Source organism: Arvicola amphibius, chromosome 6 (assembly GCF_903992535.2).
Source record: "Arvicola amphibius chromosome 6, mArvAmp1.2, whole genome shotgun sequence".
Taxonomy (NCBI): Eukaryota; Metazoa; Chordata; class Mammalia; order Rodentia; family Cricetidae; genus Arvicola; species Arvicola amphibius.
In genome coordinates, this window is record NC_052052.2 from 108,400,512 (window position 1) to 108,424,982 (window position 24,471).

Below are 24,471 nucleotides of genomic sequence, written 5' to 3' on the forward strand. Positions count from 1 at the left end.
TAAATGAATACAGTTTCTGTGTAATTATTTCGGGTGTAAAGCTAGCCGGCGGCCAGGTGGCGGGACGCAGCCCCGCCACTTCCTTCAACATTTGTGGAAGATGAACTCTCAAAGATGATAGAAATAAGTCCTAGGAAAAACATAATTCTCTTTCAGCTTCCTCTTCTCTGTGTCCATTGGCATTTGCCCTGTGCCAGTCCTTTTCCAAGATATAGCTATTGTTCCAAAACATATCCATTCCTTACTTTCATTTTCTTATCACATGCCTATTTCTTTAGCCACATAGTCTTACAAACTTGAAATATAGGAAATCATGAAATGGGGCTAACAAGATGACTCAGTGGATATAGAAACATCATGCAAGCTCAACAACCAAATTCAATCCCTGGAAGGTGGAAGAAGAAAACTGACTCTACAAAGCTATTCTTTGACCTCCACAGGCATGTCTTGGCACACTCACACACACACACACACACACACACACACACACAAATAAATAATAATAATAAAAAAATAATGATAATAATACTAAAATTCCAAGAAAAAATAATGAAATCAGTTGATCCACAACCTCAGTCAATGGTGTGTTCCGTTTCATTTAGCAAGACAGGGTCCACTGAAGTTTTTCTGGTTTCTCAAATCATGCCTATCTTCATTTTGTCTATCAGAAGTGTGACTTGTGAACAAACATGTGTTTCTTCTTCTCTTACAGTGCGGTGGATCACCCTTACTATCCATATTCAGAAGAGTATTGAGCACGAGCTGTTAAACATTACAGAGACTCTCCTCCCTCCAGACAATGTATATCTGAATTTGGTGGAGTGGTTGAGAAGCAAGATTTCTGCCTCCAGGTGCTTGTCTAATGTCAGAAAACTATGAACGTCAAATGATGACATTTATTTTTCCTGATGATTAAAAATAACATATAAATTACAGAGAACAAAAGAAAATACTTGATCTACTTTTCTTGATTTTTATGCAATCTCAGGTCTGCATTATTGTTTACAAAAATAAAATCATTTTCAACACATGGTTCATAAACTTTAAGATGTATTTTGTTCAGGTTATTGAACATTACTCAAGAATTTTAGAGCTCTTTTTGGAATGTGAAGTAATGGGTCTTACTAGCTCATTTCTTAGTTCTTGAAGCAGGTTTGGCAGTGGCATGCACTCTTTTATTCCCCCAGTAAAACTTTGTTGAATCTTCCCTCCCCCCCCAGCCATTGTTTTATAAAAAGCAGGAAAAATTAGGCTAAGTTTACATATAAGTGTTCTGGGTATGAATGTCTACTGGAAGAAGTAGGCTGCTAACTGAAAGACCCTCGGAGAGAGATGTCTATTGAGGAGTCCTCCACCCAAGAACCAGAACCAATTCAATCCACTGGATGCAAAAGCACGAGGCAGTTTATTGGATACACAGGCGCCTGCGATGCTACAGCAAGTTACTAAGCATGCCGGGCTGAGGGCACATCATGTATTTATAGGGATTTAGGAGTTACATAAGAGGCAGCACAGCAACAAGCTTTTCATTGGTTCTCAAATTGGCGGGCTTAGCTCATCCTGGGAATGGCCTCATGTCTATTCTCAAATTTTCCCGAAAAACCATAAAGACAGATAAAACACCCTGCATCAAGTTGACAGTTTAGATAGAGTGCCTTGGGGGTGGAGTATTCCCTCTCCTTAGCCTAGTCAGTGAGTCTGCAACCCAACCCATAGATATCCAGTTTTAGCATTGGCTGAGCCGGGGGGGGGGGGGGGGGGGGGAGAAGGAGGGTGAGGGCAGCTAAATTTCAGCAGAGTTTAACATAGTACGTGGGCACGGGGGTCCTTCAAGTATTGGGGGTCTTTCACTAACAAAATTAGACTTAAAGCTTTCAATGAGAAATGGGGAGGGGGTGTGCTGAAAAGGGCTCAGAGGGGAAGAGTGTGTACTGCTCAGCAATGTGATTCCTAGCACCCATGGCATCTCCCAACTGTCTGTGATTCCAGCTCCAGACATCTAAGTCTCTCATATGGCCTCTTTGAGCACATGTATTTATGTGCACTTACCTCTTCCCCCAAGACATAACATAATTAAAAAGTAATACTTAAAAAACCAGTAGGCTTTAAAATTTTACTTTTTGAAAATTTATTTTTCTTCTTTTTTTATTTACTTATTTTGATCTTTGCATTTCTTTTTTAAAAAGTCAGTTCTTTGAGAATTTCATTCATATGCACTGTGTTCAAACTTACCCAACTCTTCCCAAATCCATTCCCCTTTCCTACCCATCCAACTTAACGTTTTAAAAAGATAACCAAACCAGCTTCTAAGGGGATACACACTTAGAAGTAACTGTCATAAGGTCTTCTAGCACTAAAAATTGACGTGTTCTATGCTGAGGCATAGGACCATATGACTATGTAACTCCTAGGATTTCTTATGTTGTTTTTTTTTTTAAAGATTTATTTATTTATTATGTATACAACATTCCTCTCATGTTTGCTTGCATGCCAGAAGAGGGCACCAGATCTCATTATAGATGGCTGTGAGCCACCATGTGGTTGCTGGGAATTGAACTCAGGACCTCTGGAAGAGCAGTCAGTGCTCTTAACCTCTGAGACATCTCTCCAGCCCCTCTTATGTTGTTTTAATATGTGACAAGTAGAGGGATTGACTGTCCTTCATTCCACATTTATTCAGGAAGTTTGTATAATGAACATTTTTGGTGTGTAGAGACAGTAGCTCCCTAAAAGGAAATATGAAGCATGTCTAATGAAGAAAACAGCCAAACTTTTTGTCAAAGAGGCAGCCATGCTTACTGTCTTTTGCAAATAATATGGGTTCCCAATACTCAAAGTTTTTTCTTTTTTTACTCAACTTGCTGAATGTTCATGTGCCATTGAATCATTTCTTTTAATGTTCTGGAAAATAAAAAAGCAGGAACTGACTCAAAAGTGACCTTAATTTGGCTACAGATGTTGCCATGAGTAACAAACTCTCACTTGTCCCTAATCCAGAAGTTTCAGTTTCTACTATCATGTACAAAACATATTAAGTGATTTTATTAATTTGCAACTAAGATTAAAATCTCAGATCTTCCATATTGGGAGTAAGTTCTAAAGTAACCTGTAACACCCGATTCTGTGTTACCCCCTCGGTACAGTTCGCACTCCACTGTACCGTACGCGAGTCCGGCAAGGGCCTGGAGATTGAAAGAACACACAAAGAGACCTGGGTCATTCGAAAGGAGATCAGCCGAATGCCGTTTATTTAACCTTGGGGAAATCCTCGCTGTTGCACAAGGATTTCCGCCCAGGCAGGTGGTAAATTACCTTACCAAAGATGGAGTCAACAATGCCCTACAGCTAATCACCAGGCGGGGCAGAGGGAGCCCAGGAACAAACAGAATGCTTTAGTTAGCTGACCAGAAACTGTCCTCAAGATGCACCCCAGGAACAGGGGTAGACCTGGGCCCTACACTAACCAAGAGTTCCAAGGCAATAGTAAATAAATGCTCAGGCCTTTTCTTTTATGGAAGTTGATTAGGTGGTTATAAATTTATATAACAATGATAAGTTAAAAAAGTTACTCTTAAATAGGAGTTATAGGGAAGTTCACTTTGAACATCATAACGAAAATACAGAAATTAAATATATTAGGACTGCCGTGATTGCTCAGTCAGACTAGTGCTATTCTTGAAATCATGAAGATCTGAGTTTGACCCCAGAACCCACACTTAAAATGGTAACACACACACACTTGTAAATTTAGTGTTGGGGAGGCAAAGACAGGTGTAGCTTTGACCTCCTAGTCCACTTGTCATGTTCTAGACTGGTGAGAAATCATGTTGATGAATAAACAAAAACAAAAACAAAACTCCAAACAGAAAAATGGATGGCACCTTAAAAATAACTAAGGTTATTCCACACATTCACACATGTGCAGACATGTGTACAACAAAATTAACATGCAAGTTAAAACAAGAGAGTTCAGTGTGCCAGGGAAACAGGGCAGACAGCCCTTCATCTTGTGTTCTTGCTGAGGTTTAACTAGGACTTGACTTCCTTGATGAGAAGCCCAGTGGAAAATTATGCAGCTCCATTCTAGGAACTCAAGTTCAATGTCTCAGCTAACTTATCTTGACTTTTGTTAAACTGTCTTCTTACAAATCTCCAAGATTTGAACAAGACATAGATTTTGTCTTTAAGAGTCATTTACTCTAAATGTTTAGCATTACATTTTGGCCCCAACGACCTGAAATGTGGTCCCAGCTGGCTTGGATAGAGACTTTCAAATGGCTATAGATTGTCTGAGTGGTCTTCTCTGGAGGCTACCCTACAACACCAGAAGCATACTATTGTGTCTAAGCTCTCTCAGGTTCTATGTGGATGTAATTGCCCCATGTTGGGTGCCATTTTATAGGTAGAGCCTGCTTGGTCATTTCCTGGTTGCTCAGACCTGAAGGATCACACAGAATCTATATTAATTACAACACTGTTTGGCCAATAGCTTATGCATATTTCTAGGGAAACTTGCTACAGACAAATAGGGCATTTGGTTTCTGAATCACCATGAATGGCATGAAACTTGGGTCTGAAACAAGACTGAGAGGCCACTGTCAGTGGCACCAGGATTTATCCCTGCTGCTTGTACTGGCTTTTTGGGAACCTGTTCTCTTTGGATGGATACCTTGCTCAGCCTAGATAGAGTAGTGAGGGCCCTCGACCTTCCCCAAAGCAATGTGCCTTACCCTTTCTGAGGAGTGGATAGGGGGCAGGGTTGGGGATTAGTGGAGGGAATGAGAGGTGGGAAGGGAGTGGGAACTTGGATTGTTATGTTCAATAGAAAAAGATAGTTTGTCTTTTTTTTTCTTTAAAAAAAAGGTAAGAAATTTTCTCCACAAAAAATGATTTAAATATGGCAGTGTCTTCTCAGAAACTGTGATGACCAGACCAGAGTAATTATTCAAAATCTTAGTTATTTAATTTATTTATTTACGTACTTTTTTTTGAGACAAGGTTTCCCCGCACAGCCACGGCTGCACTGGAACTTGCTCTGTAGACCAGACTGGCCTTAAACTCAGTGATTTACCTGTTTCTGCCTCCTAAGTGCTGGGATAAATAGCAGAATGTTCTCCTAACTACGTATAAAGAATGAGGATATTTTGCATAGTGCTGAATGCAAGAAAATAAAGATCTATCTTTATATTTCACTCATGTGACTTTGTGAAAAGAATTTCTTTACACAATATAGAGATGAGTCATTTGTCTCTCAGAACTAATTACCTAGCAATTTGTTGATGGTTATGGCAAATTGTTCACAGTAAAAACATAGATTGGATCAAAACCAGTATTTTAGACACATAAACTCTCTTCTTAGTTTAGCCTTTGTGAACATGGCAGTTTCCATGTGTTTGTTTAATTCTATAGCATTTTATCCCTGTTTTATGTCACTTTCTATTATTTAAATCAACCTTAAACTTCACCTCAATCTCCAAAGTATTCTACGAAATAAAATATAATGATATGTCTTCAATTCTTCATTTCTCCAAGAAGCATAAAACACAAAAATAGAAAGCTACATTAAAACTACAAAATACAGAAAGTAGATAACAGAAAGAGAAAGCAGACAAAAGAACAAGGTATCCTGATCACCTTCACAGGGAACTGGGGATCATTCTTTGTAGAAAAGTATTTTAAGTATTGTAGACATTATTTCTAGAAAATTGAACCAAATAAAAATGGAAGAGAAGCAAAGGTGACCATTGTAGGTTTTGAAATACTCTGGATTTCAAAATTGTACAAACAATGAGAGTCTTCTTCATAACAACAAAAACTAAGAGTGTAGACATCTCAAGTTTTCTATTCTAGAATTGGTCAATATACAGTCTCCTGCAGTGATTCAAATAATGAATGGAGTATTCCAATGACAAAATTTATTAAATAAAAGCATTTGGTGGCCGCTGTGTAGGAGTTTCTAACAAGTTCTCTTTTGTATAAAAATAAGTGGACTGTTGTCAATTCTTTCCTTATAAGTAGAATACTGCTGTAACTTGCTCCACCTCCGTGCCGCTGGTTACTGATTAGTCACACACATTTGGAGCTATAATTTACACTGTTCACTGCACAAAAAGAGTCTTCTACGTCAGAGGAGTGAGTGAGGATGAGTTCCAAAGCTCAGAAAATGAAATTGAATGATGGTCACTTCATTCCTGTACTGGGCTTTGGCACTTTTGCGACTGAAGAGGTAACAGGGCTGGTGTTGGGCTGGTGAGGACTGGAATGAATACAAACCTAAAAGAATGGAAGTTACTCTTATATCCTATTATTGGTTTAGTTCCAGAAAAAATAAATTAAACAATGAATAGGCTATAGATATTTCCCATGGGTATGGGCACTTGATTTTATGTCCCCTTCTTCCTACCTAATATTGCAATAAACCTCTTTTCAAACTTGAAAAAAAAAAAGAATGGAAGTTACCAATTTCTGTGCAATTCTGGAGGCTCCTGGTCCACTGCTTCACCAGGTTAGAGCTGTGCCTTGTAAGAAGAGAGAGGCAGACTGTGTGTCCAGGGTTTGATCATGTGATCATTCACTATTCTGGTCTGAATTACAAAGATTTTCCTTCTGTTTTGATTCCCAGAAAAGAAGAAAAATTAAAACTCAGTTATTAACCCTATCTAATAATATATATATATATATATATATATATATAATATAGCCATTATATTTGTTAACCATTGAAATATGTTTATTCAGTCCATTCATGCATTTTTATGTGTAATTTCTTGATTTTTGTTCTTACTGAGTTTGATATAAATTCTGGATATTAGTCTTTATGAAACGATTGACATTTTTTTATCTTCTGTAGATTGCTTTCTTTACACTGCTTATACTAACATAATCATGGATGTATTTAAATACTGTTTATTTCTGTGACCTTAGCATCTCAAGAAAAAGTCTATGGAATCTACCAAAATAGCTATAGATGTTGGATTCCGCCACATTGATTGTTCTCACTTCTACCAAAATGAAGAAGAGGTGGGACAGGCCATTTGAAGCAAGATTGAAGATGGCACTGTGAAAAGGGAAGATATATTCTACACTTCAAAGGTATTAAATACGCAGTGCATGATTGTGCAAATTAATGAAGGGGGATGTATTCAGATGATACAGTGTGGTTAAACCTGTTGTTGGTGAATTGTATTTATAGGTCAATCTTTTAATTCACGCATGCCCACCTATCAGATTCTGCACTAAACGTGGGAGGTGATGGCTGCCTCAGCATTGCTGCATCTCGGTCTATAAGCTTCGTGCAAATTCCCATTGTTTTTTGAGACTCTTCTAAAAATGTTATGACTTAGCATGAGCTATGTTATCAGAGAAAGCTCTTCTGGGACTACAAGTCCCTTATGTTCTGAATGATTTTCCAAAAATTATAATTATGAATATAAATCACATTGACAGATAAGACAGAGCATTATAAAAATAACCCTCTGGATGTTAAATTAAGAAATAGCTAAAGTGTCTAGTACTGTGTCCATAATATATTAAAATATTTAAAGTTTTTTGTTAGTTATATAAATTAAAGGGATACTGAATTTTTTCCCCATTGAGTTTAGTGTATAGGAGAATTAAAATATTAAATTGCTCTCTAAGACATAATTACAGTACAAATTGATAATGTATTTCTATATTAAGAAATTTCCTTCCATTTTTTTTAATATTTACTAATAACAACCACTAATATAAAAATTTATGTAGATGGACTCCACCATAAAATATTCATGACGAAAGCAAATATTTTTCTTGTGGTCAATTTTAAGGTGAAATTTTAAGTTGAAAGTTTCTCAGTACTAGGTGACAGAAATCAACTGATTATGGCAATTTATTGATCCAGCACAACTCCCATTTTTTGTATTTTGTAGCTTTGGTCCACTTTCCATCGTCCGGAGTTGGTCAGACCTAGCTTGGAAAGTTCACTGAGGAAACTTAATCTGGACTATGTTGATCTCTATCTCATCCATTTCCCAGTGTCTCTGAAGGTAGGCACTTTGTAATATCAAACTATCTAGCTTCAACTGTCACATGGCCTTCATTTTGTGGGTAGATGGATTTACTATATACAAATTTCTATAATCTCAGTTTATTTAATAAGAGTTATAAAACAACAAGGTGTGGCTGCAGAAATAGTGGAAGGGAAAGAACTGATTCCTACAAGTTATTCTATGATCATCACTGTGTTGCACACACACACATACACACACACCACACACGCGCACATACACACGCATGCATGCACGCACGCACGCACACACACACACACCACACACACACACACACACATGCACACACACACAAACACACACGCACACACACATGCACACACACACACAAACACACACGCACCCCACACACACACCAAAAACAGAAATAAATAAAGCCAGGGAGGGGAGCAGAGAAAAATGTAGAGCTTAATAAAAATCAAAATAAATACATAAACAAATAAATAAATTGAAGTAAGAAAACTTCAACACACTCCTCAGGATAACTTACATGAAAATGTTTACCACATCATGTAAATGAGCAAAACTACAAAATAGTCTTTGGAAATATCTTCACTTAGTTCTACCCTGACTCTCTACTATTAGAGATCTAGTCAGTTTTGTTTCAGACATTTCTACTGATGATAATAAGGCCTTTAGCTCAAAGTTCAAGCTCATTTATATTTGATAGCTTTCTGCATGTTCCAACATCAAAGTCTGCCTAGCAGTTAAACAATTACCTTTTTCTCACTTCCCTAATTTTCTATCATTCATGACTCAGAGTACTAAAGTCCATGGTTTGGAGCCCTGATTATTTATCCTCCGTCAAGCTTACAACTCATGATTGCCTGAAATCAGTGCCATGACACTAGTGGAACTGTCAGAGAAAGATGGACATTGCAACAGGGAAATACATAGGTGTATTAAAAACAGTGTGTTAACTACTACATGAAAATATATTATTTATTATTACACATAGCATATGAAAAGTAAAGTCCTGTTGCTGATAGAAAGCCCTTAAACTCTGCATAAAAGGCACTTTATCAATATAAGAAAAATCATTCCATCTATGTTAGGGGTTTAATTACCAGACATAAATTTATCTGGGAGCACAGCTACAGGAAGAGATGTTAAAATGGTCAGCCCTCACTGCATCTATTCCAGCCAGGGGACAGACTTTTACCTCAAGATGAGCATGGAAATTTAATACTTGACACAGTGGATCTCTGTATCACATGGGAGGTGAGTGACTATAATAAATGCCACAGAAGAAATAGAGAAGGAGAATGTAAGAAAATATGATGGCTGAGTGATTAGCCCTTCTGAGATCTGTGAACATCTCAGAAAAAAAGGACAGGAAAAATGTAAGAGCCATAAGATAGAAAGAAGAATGTGTTCTGGGCACAACACAGGCAATGCAGACATGATCCCTCAGCAGACGCCCACCCACCCCCAATAGACCTGCACAAGATCGAGTATGCCAGCAGCCAATTATCAACCCTGGAAGGACTCTTGGGGCCCTATCCTTCCCTGTGAACTGTTTCCTGGTGATGGATCCTGGAAAAGGGGCAGTTATTGTCTTCAGTTGGGTATCCATTCAGGAACCCACCAGGTTCCAACAGATATTTCCAAATCCATGATCACATAAATAATCCTGGTTAAATTCTGAAGGCCTCAAAACAGAAGGAAATGAATGCTGGAAAGAGGCTTGTAGGGAGGGAAGTCAGGTAATAGATGTGGGAGAGAGATTAAGAGGTTATGGGGATTACAGTATTCTGAAGACATTATATAATATTGGACATTATCAAAGAACCAATTCAGTGAATGTCGCTGAAAAAAGGAGAGAGGTCCAGTTCACACAACTGCACGTGTAGGAAAGGGATGAGTTCTCTTTGCTGTAGACATTATGGTCTTTCTCATGAATGTTCTGCTTAAGTAGTAGGAAAATGCATAGTAAAACCAAAGTGAACGTGGAGGAAAACTGTAACCTGCTTTCCTCCTTATATGATACTCATGATTGCCTAAGGAGAGCACAGGACTTTATCTTATTGTCACCACCTTTTCTGCCATTTACTTTATTAAGTATCAGTTCTTACCAATAAATACTGACCAGCTTCACTTTCTTTTCTTTCTTTTTTTTTTTGGCACCATTCTTTCCACCAACACTGCTTTATATTTCAATCAGATTCCAATTGTGTGTGTTATTCTCCACCAATATTTTCTTCCCAGGCCATGGAGAAGTGTAAGGATGCAGGATTAGCCAAGTCCATTGGGGTGTCCAACTTTAACCGTAGGCTGCTGGAAATGATTCTGAAGAAACCAGGTCTCAAATATAAGCCTGTATGCAATCAGGTGAGCTCCTTTATCCATTTTTCTTCAGGTTTTCTCTGCTTCCTTCACGTCCTGTTGACAGGTGTCTGTGTGCCCCCCCTATTTGCTCATCTTTCTTTTGTAGAGCAAAAGGCGCTAAGAGCAGAGCCTTCATCCAGTGTTCGTGATAAATAATACAGTGATGCGGGGAGACCATAGTGTGAAAACAGTTTAGAGAAGTCAAGGCTATCATCTGGAGATGAAGTCATTAGCCACACTTCAGAAGGAAGATTCACTTATACCTGATATAAGTGAATGATCACTAATGATCAGCCAGAGACTAGGTCAATAAAGTAACAGTGGAGAGTAGGCAATACTGGTAGTAGCTGAAATCCACACTGAGAAAACTGTACCAAGACTTGAGAGTTGATCCAGTGCCTAACCACATCAATTGTGTGCTGATGATGTGATCTGAGATACTTTTTATAACTTACATATAAGAAATGTGGGCTTGGCAGTGATGATGCATGCCTTTAATTCCAGTACTTGGGAGGCAAGGGCAGATGGATCTCTGTGAGTTTGAGGTCAGCCTGAGCTACAAAGTGAGTTTCAGGACAGCCAGGACTACACAGGAAAAAAAAAAAAAAAAAAAAAAAAACAAACCTAAGGAAAAAAAAAGGAAGACAAGTGTTCTCAGTTGGAAAAATGTGACATGTATGAGTTGGGTACAAGTGACATATTATTTTCAAATATAAATGTCATAAATATCAAAGAGATAACACAGAAATAATGTTTTGTACATCAGTTATATAATGAAACACATTCAAATTTTTAGAACATTTGGAATAATGACACAACGTATCAGTGTGTCTAAACAATTATTCTCATCCTTCCTAATGTTTCATCCCTTTAATGCAAGATCTGGCCAATGGGGTTACTGAATCTCAAGAAAATTATTGTATTTTAACTTCCCAGGAGATATATTAAATTTATTTGAAAAAATCATGATATGGTATTGATACTTTCAATTCAATTTTAATGCTAATATTGATTATTTTATCCAGCTTCCTTCCCTTTAATATTTTTTTGATATTAATAAGTGATTTTATATAATTTTATTCCTTTCTATTCTGTTTACAGGTCGAATGCCATCCTTACCTTAACCAGAGCAAGTTGCTGGATTACTGCAAGACGAATGACATCATTCTGGTTGCCTATGGTGCTCTGGGAACTCAGAGATATAAAAATTGGTAATAAGAACAGAAGTTATCTCTAAGTCACAACTCTTCGTTCTACAATATCCAGGTTTCTGGAATTTACTCTCAGTCAGGGTGGGGTTACATTTCAGAAAGGATCCAGAGAATGGTCACCTACTAGTCCACTGACTACATTTGAGAATTCCTTTACCCTTGTGGCCATTTTCATCCGTGTTCAATATATTTCTGGAAACTGTCTTTCCTTCCAGTACTAATGAGGACACCCCAGTTCTCTTGGAAGATCCAGTTCTTTGTGCCATGGCAAAGAAGTACAAGTGGACTCCTGCCCTGATTGCCCTTCGCTACCAGCTGCAGTGTGGGATTGTGGTCCTGGCCAAGAGTTTCAGTGAGGAGCGAATCAGAGAGAACATGCAGGTTACGAGGAAGTCAGACCCAGGGCACTAAAGCTGTGTCCTTCATGACTCCGCAGCTTTCAGTTTTAATTTTAGAATTTTCAAGTGTACAAACAGCTTAATAAATTAAGCAGTACATCTCTTATCTAAATTTTTCAGCATTTAAATTGTTGGTATTTTATTATTTCTCTATAACACTCTTTTAGAGTAACACCAATCAGTTATGTGTTAATACTGTAACAGTTAGTGATCATCGTTTTTTTTAATGATAAAACTGGTTGGAATTATATATAATGAGTCATCTTCCAGTCAGTTTCTGAGTCCTTTTACCGGGACTCACTAATAATTGGGCAATTCTTACTTTAAGTAATATTGAAAATGACTTTCCCCCTCATCCTAAGTTTTCGTGGCTAGGATATAGAAACGCAACTGTATGCATGATAATTACTGAAGTTTATTTTCAAAACTGTCTCTGAACTTCGCTAACTCTTTCATATACATAACATTATCTCTTTTGAATCCTGTCAGCTCTCTTTCTTCTCCAGCTTCCTTTGAAATCTTGGTCTGTAGTATTACATATTATATGTGCTGATATAGTTTCCATTTAATTTTTAAATCTGGATTTCAATGTTTTGCTTGATGACTTTAAAAACTGGGAGGACCTCCTCAGATGTTTTAAGTATTGTCTATTGTTTCAGATTGACAAATGTTCTCCGTAAATATATATTTAAAATAGCATTTCTTCTTCTATAACAGGTTTTTGATTTCCAGTTGGCTTCAGATCATATGAAAATTCTAGATGGCTTGAACAGAAATTTACGGTATTTTCCTGCTGATATGTAAGTAACTTTCATAGCCTTTGTAATTTTGATGGTTCTCTTCTTAAGGAGAGTATATTAATAGCATGTCTGTCAGAAATTACCTCGGCATGAGGAAGTCAAAGAACACTTAGAGTCAGACAAGGCACAGATTTCTAGAATTCTCTTTCTAGACTCAGTCAGAGTTTTACTCTTGGACATAGCAAAAGAAAAGTGGATGCATATGCAGGGTCACCTTGATCTGATGTACCTGCCCCTCTTGTATCAACATCATGGAATGAGCTGGGAAAACCTACATCATTGCTGAGTCTATATCATCCCTGCAGATCTTTTGATTCTATGTGTATCCTATGGGTAGACATTCTGGGTATTTCAATGTCACATGTTCAAATATTGTAATGATCAATTTCACAGTATCATCTCTAAAATCTATCCAATTTCTTATCAGACCAAAGGCAATTCCATCACCTCTGTGTCACAGGTCAGCAGCTCCTACCCCTCTCGATATGGAATTGGCTTTAATAATATCAAGCCTCTTATTTCCTCTGCATTGTATGTGTGTTCAGGACTTAGACAAACATTTTCTCAAGAATGTCTAGATTGTTGTGGTAAATAAAATACTATTTACACTCAACGGACAATCATTACTCTCTTCATGCTACCTATAACTCTATATAATTTACAAAACAATGTATAATATAAAGAGATTAATCAAGTAATATTTTGCTTAACCTCTTTTTATTATATTATCATAATTTTATGACTTGACATTATTATTATAATCTATAACCTCTTATTCAAAGAGATGGAAATACTGGCAAGCAACCAGTGATTTTTGTTCCTATTAAAATGATAAATCATTTTATCACTTCCATCCTGCTATAGAGTAAATGCCTTAGACATGGAACTTTAACCTTATAAATGACATTCCTTCTAGTTCTGAATCTAACAAAGCATAGCCTGTACAATTATCAGCTAGTGAATAATTAATGGTTGAATAAAACTGTCAATAAGCTGCTATCAATTACTTTATCCCTTCAGAGTAGTTTTTAACTGTTTACTATCTTTTAACTTGGTGTGTATGTGTTCTCACACAAACCCTGCATATGAAGGTCAGAGGACAGCTTGCAGCCATTAATCCTGTCCTCCTAGCATGTGGGTCCCAAGTATCTATCTTAGGTCACCTGGGATGGCAGCAAACACTTTTAGCTGCTGAGCCATCTCTCTATCCCCCCCCCCCAAATACTCATTATTATCAAATACATAACTTGACTTGCCCAATTTAAAATAAGACAAAATCAGTTTCTGCTTCATTGAGAATTTGAAGTATTAAAGAAATGGTTGGGTTTTTTTTTTTTTTTGCTTTATAGAACGGTGTATATATTAACTCTGGGTTCTCTATGTGTTAAGTTCCAAGGAAAATGTGTATGAACAGTTCATTTGTTCTTCCTCAGTTCTATTATGAAATACTGTTTGTAAAAGTAAGAACACATGCCATATGAATTATCAGGAAAAAAAGATTTCAACTTTCACCTCAGTGGCCATCTCTGTAGAAATTGAAAACTAGAAATTGTCATTGGGCACATTGTTTATTGTTCTCTCTCATTGCAGATTCAAGGCTCATCCCAGCTTTCCATTCTGTGATGAATATTAACATGGAGGCCTTTGCCATGTGTTCTGTTAGAAGCTCTTGTGTGTGATACTGGACTCTCATATGTTGAAAGCTTGACACATAACCTTCAATCCATGTTGCTTAGAAACTCACCCTCAGTTTGAGCTATGAGTATATGTCAGGTAGCAAAAGCACTAAATTTTAGTTCTTTTTTGCAAATAAATAAAAATATTTTGCTTCAGTCGCACCTACTCCTGTGTGAATATTGTGTATATATACCTTGAATGGTTTACCTCTTTCTGCTCCATTAAGACCTCAAGCTGATTTATCTGGATATTCAGGAGCAGTGTTTAAGAGATAACAGCTTTTTTATTGACATATCTAGAGTAGGTATAGATAGAGTGCTCATCCTTTTGGAAAGTAGCAATTAGAAGAGACTGATCAACAAGTGTTTATTCTGACCTTCAAACAACAAGAAAATGCATCAAATGTGGTCTGGAAGGCAAGATACACATGACAAGAGTCGGTCTTCAAGGTTCTTGAATTCCATAGTATATAAACAGATCCACTGTATCACAGGATGGAATTTGTTGATGAGAGATGGAATTCCAATTAAACTCTGCTGTGTCTTGATTCCAACCCATATAAAGGCAACATACAAGGGTTCCCTCTGTAGAAACAAGCAATTCCTTTGTTTTTTCCAAGATATTCTAAGAGACCTGTATTTTAAAATTTCTTATGCATAAATTCTAATGATCTATTAGTATAACCTGTTATACCAAATATAGATATATAAAGTGTGTATATATATATATAGACTCATATACATACATACACACATATATATCTTTATTAAAGGTCCTACCTGCAGGTGCCAGTGGATTTGCTCATTCTATTTGGATTACATAGTCTCTCCTCATACAATACTAGAAGATTATGTAATGTCATGGCATACATTTTTATCAGAAATTTAATTTATATTTTCTGAGTCAACGTCCCATGCCTGCCATGCCTTGCTGGTAACCTGAGCCGATTTTACTCCTTGTCAAAATATCCAGTGATGACTGTGATCTTTTATACTGGTTAATGTTTTCTAAAGATGCTCTGGGACATAAACACATTCAAGCTCTGGATAATTGAACCACACACATAGGTCACTTCTGGTGCCATTTTCTAGCCAAAGTCATCATTGATATACATGTATTTTGTAATGAAACTCCACACTGGTGGTTTTCTCAGAGAAGTGATATTCTCCATGATTAGATTCATTATTCATTATTGTAAATGATGAACCAACTATATTTTCCCACTGTATCCCACATCAGATGCCAATGATATGGTCAGACTATCATTGGAGGATTCTTGCATAGTCTACATGGCTTGCCTATGTGATGTGTGTTATGAATATGTTTTATTATCATTGGTTAGTAAAGAAGCTTCTTTGTCCTACGGCAGGGCAGAATATAGCAAGGCTGGAAGAGATACATGTATAGAGAGATTAGGTATAGTCAAGGAGATGCCATGTAGCTGCCAAAGAGTAACATGCCAGTACCAGCAAGCCACATCCCACTGGTAATATACAGATTAATAGAAATGGATTAGTTTAAGATGTAAGGGCTAGCTAGAAATATGCATAAGCTGTTGGCCAAACAGTCTTGTAGTTAATATAGTTTCTGTGTGAGTATTTGGGTCTGGGCAGCTGGGAACAAATGAGCAGTCTTCACACCTATGAGAACTCAATAATTAAGGGCTTGCTAAATCTATATTGGTACTGTGTGCTGTAGATATTATAATCTCTCATTTCACCCCCTGAGCTTTATAAGTCTGTGTCTCCAAATAAGTTATACAATAGAATTTTAACCTGCTTGATCACCCCAAAAAGCATGTTTAATTTGAAGACATACCATCTCTTTAAGCAAATACTTAATATATAGATGATAATCAAGCAAATAATCCAATAAATGAATCACCCTCCACTACAAACTTCTAAGTTTCAAGGAAATTTACAAGTCATCCTATCTTCCCTTATAAGTTTTCAAGAAATGCTCTCTAAAGATGAACTTACCTTTGCGACATTGATTGAACTGGGTGGAGTCAACAGGCAGGGCTGCAGAATTGGTCCTAGCCATGACTACTTAGTTTTTTTTTTAAATTAGTTCTCCTTAGAAAAAGTTTACACATATGCAATAAAGACAGATTCTGACAAAAACAAACCTCTGAATGGGTCACAGTGTGTTTAAAAATGTATATAGGCTGGGAGAAAGAGGGAAAAGAATATAGACAGTTATAAAAAGAAGTAAATGGTTTTAAAAATAAAGCAAAGTCTTTAAAAAGACAGTAAAGTAATATAAAGAGTACAAACAGTCATAGATTTAAGGAGTAAAGAAAAATAAGCCACATAAAGATGGAATATACATAGAGAGTCTGAATTATGTATATTATTGTGTTTTCCTTGATTTTTTGACTGCAGAGAGACATTTGATTCTGGGGGCTGCTAAGTTAAATAAACATAAAGGTATCTTGACTTCAAAATTTGGGTGTAAGGATATGTTGCTTTGGAGAAGAGGTTCAGATTTTGTTTCCACAGAATTTGAGAACCTGTGGTTTCCTTCCAGGTTAATATGGTTTGATAAACAGGACCCACTGAAAGGTCTCCATGAACCTTAAAAATAGTTTGCCCAATAAACAGCAAGAAGCAATTTGGATAAAGCTATACCCAAATTCTCAAAATGATTGTTTATAAATGTTTATTTTATTTTAAAGTGAGATAAGATATAGAGATGAAAATATTTTATTGGTATGAAATTTGATCTTCTGATACAAATTTAAAGTCAATTTTGTTACACTGTATATGTATTTCTGCTCTTGTTTAAGGTATTGTGTTTGTGCAGCTATTTTAAAAATATAATGTATATGCCAAGATATTTTATGACATTATCTTATTTGATGTTTTAATACCTTTGAAAAAATTTCACTATGTAACTTATGTATTCACAAACTTATAGGACTGGATTTTGTTAACTATATACTATCAACAGCAGAAACAGCTTTCTATAGGTAAATTATTAATAACAATATATGCAGTGGTACGTATACTAACTTGAAATACGCAGTTGCCTGTACTGGAACAACTGCTTGTTTCCAGAGGGAGTTGAGAAAGACTTTGATTATGAAGAACTATTCAATCTTGTAAATAAAATGCTAATATCTGGGCCAAAAAATATAATGTATAGTTAAGAAATACAGGTTACTAGATAGTCATCTCTACTAGTCAAACCTGTAGCCATGTTAGTTATGTTTTCTAGATGTACAGAGATATGTTTCAGACAGATAGGTATTTTTCAAATCTTTCAAAGACCTACAGAATATGGCATTTAATGTTTTAAGAACCTAGGACTTTTCATGACAATGAGACACATCTGCTCCTGGCAGGATCAATCTATTTCAAGAGGATGATCAGCATTGAAGAGGTTCCTTATGGAGTTTGCTAGCCATTTGGGCAAGAAACTTCTTGTTTGGACTTCTTGATGGCATGCTGTATGAACTGGACATGCAGGACCCACAGTAAAAAGGACTGCTGAACTTGCCAAAGAGGTAAGACTTCTTCATGAAGATTCCTGCTTCATGAAAGTGTGTGCCAGACATTCTTCAGGACACAGAAAAAAGTGACTGACAAATTGCCAATATAGACTAAACAGTCTTTCAAATTTCCTGTTTCATGGAAGTCTGCAAGATATTATGGGCCTGTAGGCTAAAGATGGATGCCCCAGTGTTACAGAAGAACTTTGGGTGGCTATCCAGGCAGTGAAATGTCTCTGTCAATTCTAGAGTTTTGGAAGTTGCTTACAATGCACTTACTACTTACTTAGGTAATATTATGTCCTTCTGTGGTCTTTGATGGAGTTGGAGACAAATTGTTATAGTTTTCCTTTTTATGATAAATATAAATTAGATATAAAACTTTAGATTCACAAATATATCATATTATTTTCCTTAATTTGCCAAATTTAAGTGGACTAAATACTGTAACTATAATTCTTGTTTGATTCCTATTTTGTCTGTGTAATTTTTCTATGTTAAAATTAAAACCTTCCTTTTTATTTAGACAGAAAAAGGGAGCTGATGTAGGATTCCACTCTGTATATTGTGAATATGTTTTACTATTATTGGTTAATAAAGAAGTTGTTTTGGCCAATGCCTTAGCAGGGTAAAGCCAGGAGTGAAATATATATATATATATATATATATATATATATATATATATATAGAGAGAGAGAGAGAGAGAGAGAGAGAGAGAGAGAGAGAGAGAGACTCTAGGAGAAACCACGTAGGTGCCAAAGAAGACAGATGCCGGAACCTTACCCAGTAAGCCACAGCCTCGTAGTGATACACAGAATAATAGAAATAGGTTAATTTAACATGTAAGAGTTAGTTAACAAGAAGTCTTATCTAATAACCCAAGCAGTGGCGTAATTAATATAGTTTCTGTGTGTTTATTTGGGTCTGCGCAGCTGGGAAACGAATGAGTGGCCTCTGTTTACAAAATGTTTTCCAGTTTATGACAGAAACAGACAAATTTGACAAAGAAACAAGTATGTCGCATGTTCTTATATTTGTCGAATGTCATATCTACCAAATGTTGAAGTGGAAGGCATTCCTTGTCCCCAATAGGACTGGGAAAATATGGGAAACTTACAAAGGCTGACAGTAAACACAAAGGTCTTTCATTCCTCAAATGATACAAACAGAACAAACTCTTGACTTCTGAACGTCAAAGACCAGAGGCCACAAGATAAAACCATCACAGCAAATATTTAGCTCTGACTTCACACTGAATGAATGGAAGTGTTTTCAAGTTGCAGGACCCTCCTACTCCTATATTAAGGACACAAGTAATATCGCTATCTAACCAAAGATTTAAAAAGCCTTTACATCACTGTACCTCAATCTGCAGTTCCACTGTCACATTATTCAGAACCTGGACACTTTTCCATAGATGATAGTCTTGTTTCATGGATTCTGTCCATCAAACTGTTGTGCCTTGCTGTGCTCTCTGATGCAAGGCATAACTGTTTATAATATACCTCTAATATGCTTCATTTAAATGTGAAGGATATGTGTTGAATTTGATCTCTCTATATATACTCTATATGTCCTCCCCATACAGGTCTTGGCTGTCAGCTCTCCTTGATCTGTATTCTCTTCCCAAGCATATTAACTGCCAAGAATGATACTGACCTCCATCGGGTGGATTGTAGTAACCATGATGTTCATTTCTATGTAGCAAAGTTGTAACTTTAACAAGTTCCTCACATTTCTCACATAAACCCTCATTTGCCCAGAAATGTCTGGAAACTCTAGACAGCTTCAGATCATGCTCTACATGAAGCAGAGTGAGCATGAATTTTCTAGGTGTGCCACAGTTGCCCACAGCTAGCCAGTCTTAAGTTCACTGAACTGGGTTACTTGTGTCCTCCAGAAGGGAAGCACAGTGTTGATTTCTACTGCCACCTAATGACTTGCCCCTGCTTGCTACAATGGTGCTGTTCTCAGGGAACTGTGTGCTTATAACAAATCTTCTAATGTTTTCAGCCATTCTGACTTGCAGGGAGACTTTGGGTCCTTTAATCTAATGAAGACATGCTTGTTGTAGTTACAACAGATACATTCAAAAGGCAACTCAAACTCCCTGGTTTCAGATATTCAACTCAACTCAGATTAGTCACCTGAACTGAGAATGTTCGCCACCAGCACATTATATTGGCTTTGTAATAAATTCTAAACTCTAGTGACACAAGCTTCACTTATATTTTTCTGAACTTTATATCATCATTTTAGCATGAATTATAAAAACTCAGAGAAAGATTGGGGTTCAATCTGAAAACTAGAAAAGAAAAGAAGCTAAACCACTTGGGAAGTCTTACCTCTACCAAAGCTGGGTGACCAAAGACTAAGCATCCAGAGTCTGTCCCCCCTTCCATTTTATATTCCCTCTAGTGTTAGGATTAAAGGCGTGGTTCCCTAGTACTGTGATTAAAGGTGTGAGCCACCATCCCCTAAATCTGTTTCTGCATTGATCTTGTAGGGGAAGCCTTGAATTCACAGAGATCCATCTGCCTCTGTCTGGCTCCCAAATCCTGGGATTAAAGGTGTGTGTCACCACTGCCTGACCTCTAGGGGCTTAGCTTTGCCCTTCTGGTTTTTAGGCATGCTTTATGTGTTAAAACATAAATAAAATATCACTACATGTCGTTAATGTTTCATAAAATTTGATGAAAATTTATCCAATAAATGACAAGACTACTAGAATATAAAATGTATTGCATGAGTGCGTATATTACTTTGTGTAAATTTATATTTCAATATGTCATCTTCCTTATTACAAAGGTAGAATACATTTTTTTCCACTTGTTCATATTTAATTTTATATCTCCAATATCATTATTTTTCTCTGTGGAAGCTCTGTCTGTAACCAATGCCAAATTTATTCTTAGGTTTTTTGATTGTTATCAAAATGAAAATGCTATTTTCCCATTCAAAATGTAGATGCCTTGGTTCAAACTGTGTGTGTTTGTGTTGTATCTAGTCAGCTACAGAAAACTCTGATAAATTCAAAACTTAGTTCTTTACTTAGATCCCTTGATATTTTGTTATACTGTTTTAGACTGCAAGGCAATTTTACTGAACTTAGTTAATTCTGAATTTTCTTCTAAAACTAATACAGATATGGCTATATACAGCTATAATCCTTGCACTAGGGGAGTGGAAAGAGAAGGATCATGAGTACAAGGGAATCCTCAAATACACAGTAATTTGGGGGTTAGCAGAGGTCCTGTTTCCAAAATAACATCCACAACAAATAATATATCATTGAAGAAATCAGGGAAGACATTAAACATTCCTGAGACATGAGAGTACATGGTACCAGAACTTCTGAAATACAGCAAAGGATGCATGTCCAGATGGGAGAAAACGTGGGTAAAGTAGCCAGAAAAGTGGAACACTGACAGATGAGACTAAAGTGGTGTAGCTACCTAAGGCTTCCTAAGGAACCCAAAGACACAGCTTTCATGAGAGGTCACACGGTCAGAGTGCAGTGATGTGGCTGCCCAAGTCACCCATACGTAATCCCTTACCCATGTTCCTGTCAGTGATCCCAAACACTACATCACTGGATCACCAAAATGGACTTTGTCTTAGTTAGGGTTTCTATTGCTGGGAAGGGACGCATGACCAAGGCAACTCATATAAAGGAAAACATTTAATTGAGGCGCTGGCTTACACTTTCAGAGGTTTAGTCCATTATCACCATGGCAGGGAGATTGGTGGATGGTACTATTCAGGCAGACATGGTGCTCGAGGAATCTATGTTTTGACCCAAAGGCAACAGGCAGTGAATTTAGTGTCACACTGAGTGAAGCCTGAAAATAGGAGACATGAAAGTACATCCCCACAGTGGCAATTCCCCTACCAAGGCCAGTCCTACTTCAACAAAGCCTACCTCCTAATAGTGGCACTCCCTTTGGGGGGCTATTTTTTTTTTTGGCAAACCACCACAAACTTGGACAGAATTCTTCCTTCTGTTATTGCCTTTCCTATTTGGAATAAATGGAATATTCTCTCCAAGAATAGTTACAAAACATGAATACTAAAGAATACTTCTTGAATTCCTTCAAAGAAACTTTTGGATGCTTACCTTCTTACCTCAGAATGGTAGAGTCAATAACCCCAAAGACTGTCTTAACAATCTAAGTACAAGTTCTGAACACATTTTGAAGGTGAACCTAACAGGACTTTCTCAGAGTTTATACTTGAAGTATAAGAAAATTAAAGTAAAAACTCAAAAATGAATGACAGAACATAATCTATAAATGCTATAACTGGAAAAATTCAGCAGAGATTGGGAGATACAAGGGTGCTTGGTTTAAAAACACTGCATTTCAAGTATCCTTTGGATGAAAACAGAGCTGTGGAGCGTGTTACGTGGCTCCCCAGCTGGAGTGTTTAAGAGAAAGCTGGACTATAGTGACTGGGGTTTCTTAGTCCATAATAGCATTTAAACTCACATACATCTAAGGTCACTAGGGGAGAAAGCAAATTTAAAAGGTAATCCAAGAATTCTTCTAAAATAAGTGAAAGTTAGGGCTCCTCTAATTTAAGGATGAAATCTCTTCAGAAAAGCGGATGTAATGTTGGATGCCCATCTTGGGTGTGTCTACCGAAGGTTGCGGCTTCAGAAAGCCTCTGGAATGTGACAAAACTTGTCACAAGAAGGACAGTTGGAAGTTTTGTGTTATAAGTGCTCACGTCCTCACCAACTCTTAGTCTTTGACAAGTACTCATGACACGGTCTCCATCTTTGGAAAAAGGTCATCTGAAATGAAGGTTTAGAGCTTCCAAACTGACTCACAAACTTTATACACTGGCCAGCTGGGTCTGGCCGTGATGTGCTGTGGAGCCAGGAAAGGCAGGAGACAGGGAAGTTTGAAGGGCTATACCTCCACAGTCAGCGTCCAGAGCAGGTCAATGGAAATGACTGGAGGTTATTTGGCCCATGAGGAGAGGACTCAGGAATTCTCCTAATTTTGTGATTACAATATTTAAAAAAAAAAAAAGAAAAAGCAAGCACAGTAAAAATCAACGTGGCTATACACCTTAGTCTGCAGTCTCAGAGCCACCACAATGGTGGACACCCGAGAGCCTGTAAACTTATCAGCTGCCTCTAACACGGGCTTCTGATGCTAAACTGACTGCTAACATAGAAAGCATGGCCTGTTCCCAGGCACAGCAGGCAAGGAGATGCCGGCACCTCCTGGTCCCAAGTCCTCAGCGGGACACTGCCAAGACAAGAGGATGACTTTGCCTTGCCATGTGGACCAACTTCAGGTATGAGCCTAACCTGACCTGACAGCCAAGCCGCAAAATGGTAGCCTCAGGAACCTGCAGCCCCAGCTCCAGACTGGTGTCTGTAAAAATATAAATGAGCATGAGTTAAGCCTGTCAGCTAGACAGACTTGCAACTTAGGTCAAAAAGGTAGCTTACAAACTTTTAATAAAATATCCAATGGTAAAAACCTTATTTAAAATCTCCTATGGGAGATCTTGAGCCACTAAGTGAAATTCTTAAAGGGAACAGTGATCCAAGTTCTGCTAGACCGCTTACAGAAGCTGCCAGATAGGTACTCACCCAGGCAGAGTATGCTGTACAGAGACAGCAAGTACATTATATTATCTATGACCAGCGTTGGCAAGCATGTATGATACCTACAAAACTCAATTCTACAGCAGTATTAAGACAAAACTGTCCACTATTATGGCTATACCTTCCCATTTTCACCAGTTAAAGTATTAAACTCTTATTTTGAAGCAGTAGCTTGGATAGCATAGAAGAGCAGGATGGAATCTAGGGAATATTTTGGCAGAAAACTGGCTATGATCAATGTTCCTTATACTAAGCAACAGACTGGTTATTTCAAAATAATGATTCTTGGGCAATTGCGTTAGCTCGCTTTGAAGGCCAGATTAACAATCATATCCCAGTGGATCCACTGCTGCATTTCACATGACTATATTCCTTTATTTTTCCTAAAGTTGTAGCAAAAGATCCCTTAAAGGATGCTATGTTAATTTTTACAGATGGTTCTTCCAATGAAAGAGCTGTTTATGTTGTTAATGGAAAAAGCTTAAGAAAAAAATTTAGATTAACAAGAGAAGCTGCTAGTCAAATGGTTAAGCAATGTGACTGATGTACCCCCACAATATTTACCTGTACCCCAAATGGGACTAAATCCCCAAGGACTACTTCCTAATAATTATGGCAAATGGATGTTACTCATATTACAAAGTTTGGCAAATTAAGATGTATGCATGTGACAATCGATATATATGTGTATATATATATATGTATATACATATACATATATATATATACACACATATATATGTATATATATATATATGAGATTCTTAATGGCCACTGCACAAACTGGGGAAGCCACTAAACATGTAACAACTCATTGCTTAAAATGCTTCTCATTTATGGGGACCTCAAAAATCATAAAGATGGATAATGGGTCCAGATATGCTAGTAAAGCTTTT

General features: G+C 37.1%; 2 protein-coding genes across 3 annotated transcripts in view; both read left to right on the plus strand.

Annotated features, from left to right (window-relative positions):
• The window catches only part of LOC119816160 (aldo-keto reductase family 1 member C15-like), a 181,264-nt gene that overhangs the window by 16,401 nt on the left and 140,392 nt on the right, over nt 1-24,471 (plus strand). Inside the window, exon 9 of one of the 2 annotated variants that reach the window (XM_038332510.1) lies at nt 713-950. The exons of the other annotated variant lie outside the window; for it this stretch is intronic. Coding sequence (XP_038188438.1) covers nt 713-755 — 43 coding nt within the window. The 3' untranslated portion in view covers nt 756-950. Of the gene's footprint in view, nt 1-712; nt 951-24,471 lie in introns of those variants that run through there. 2 annotated transcript variants of the gene reach the window in all.
• LOC119816162 (aldo-keto reductase family 1 member C18-like) lies at nt 6,138-14,611 on the plus strand. The gene is given in 9 exon segments (XM_038332512.1): nt 6,138-6,226; nt 6,925-7,092; nt 7,908-8,024; nt 9,189-9,266; nt 10,254-10,376; nt 11,475-11,584; nt 11,800-11,965; nt 12,700-12,782; nt 14,373-14,611. Coding segments are annotated over 9 exon segments (972 nt in total). The 5' UTR covers nt 6,138-6,142; the 3' UTR covers nt 14,416-14,611.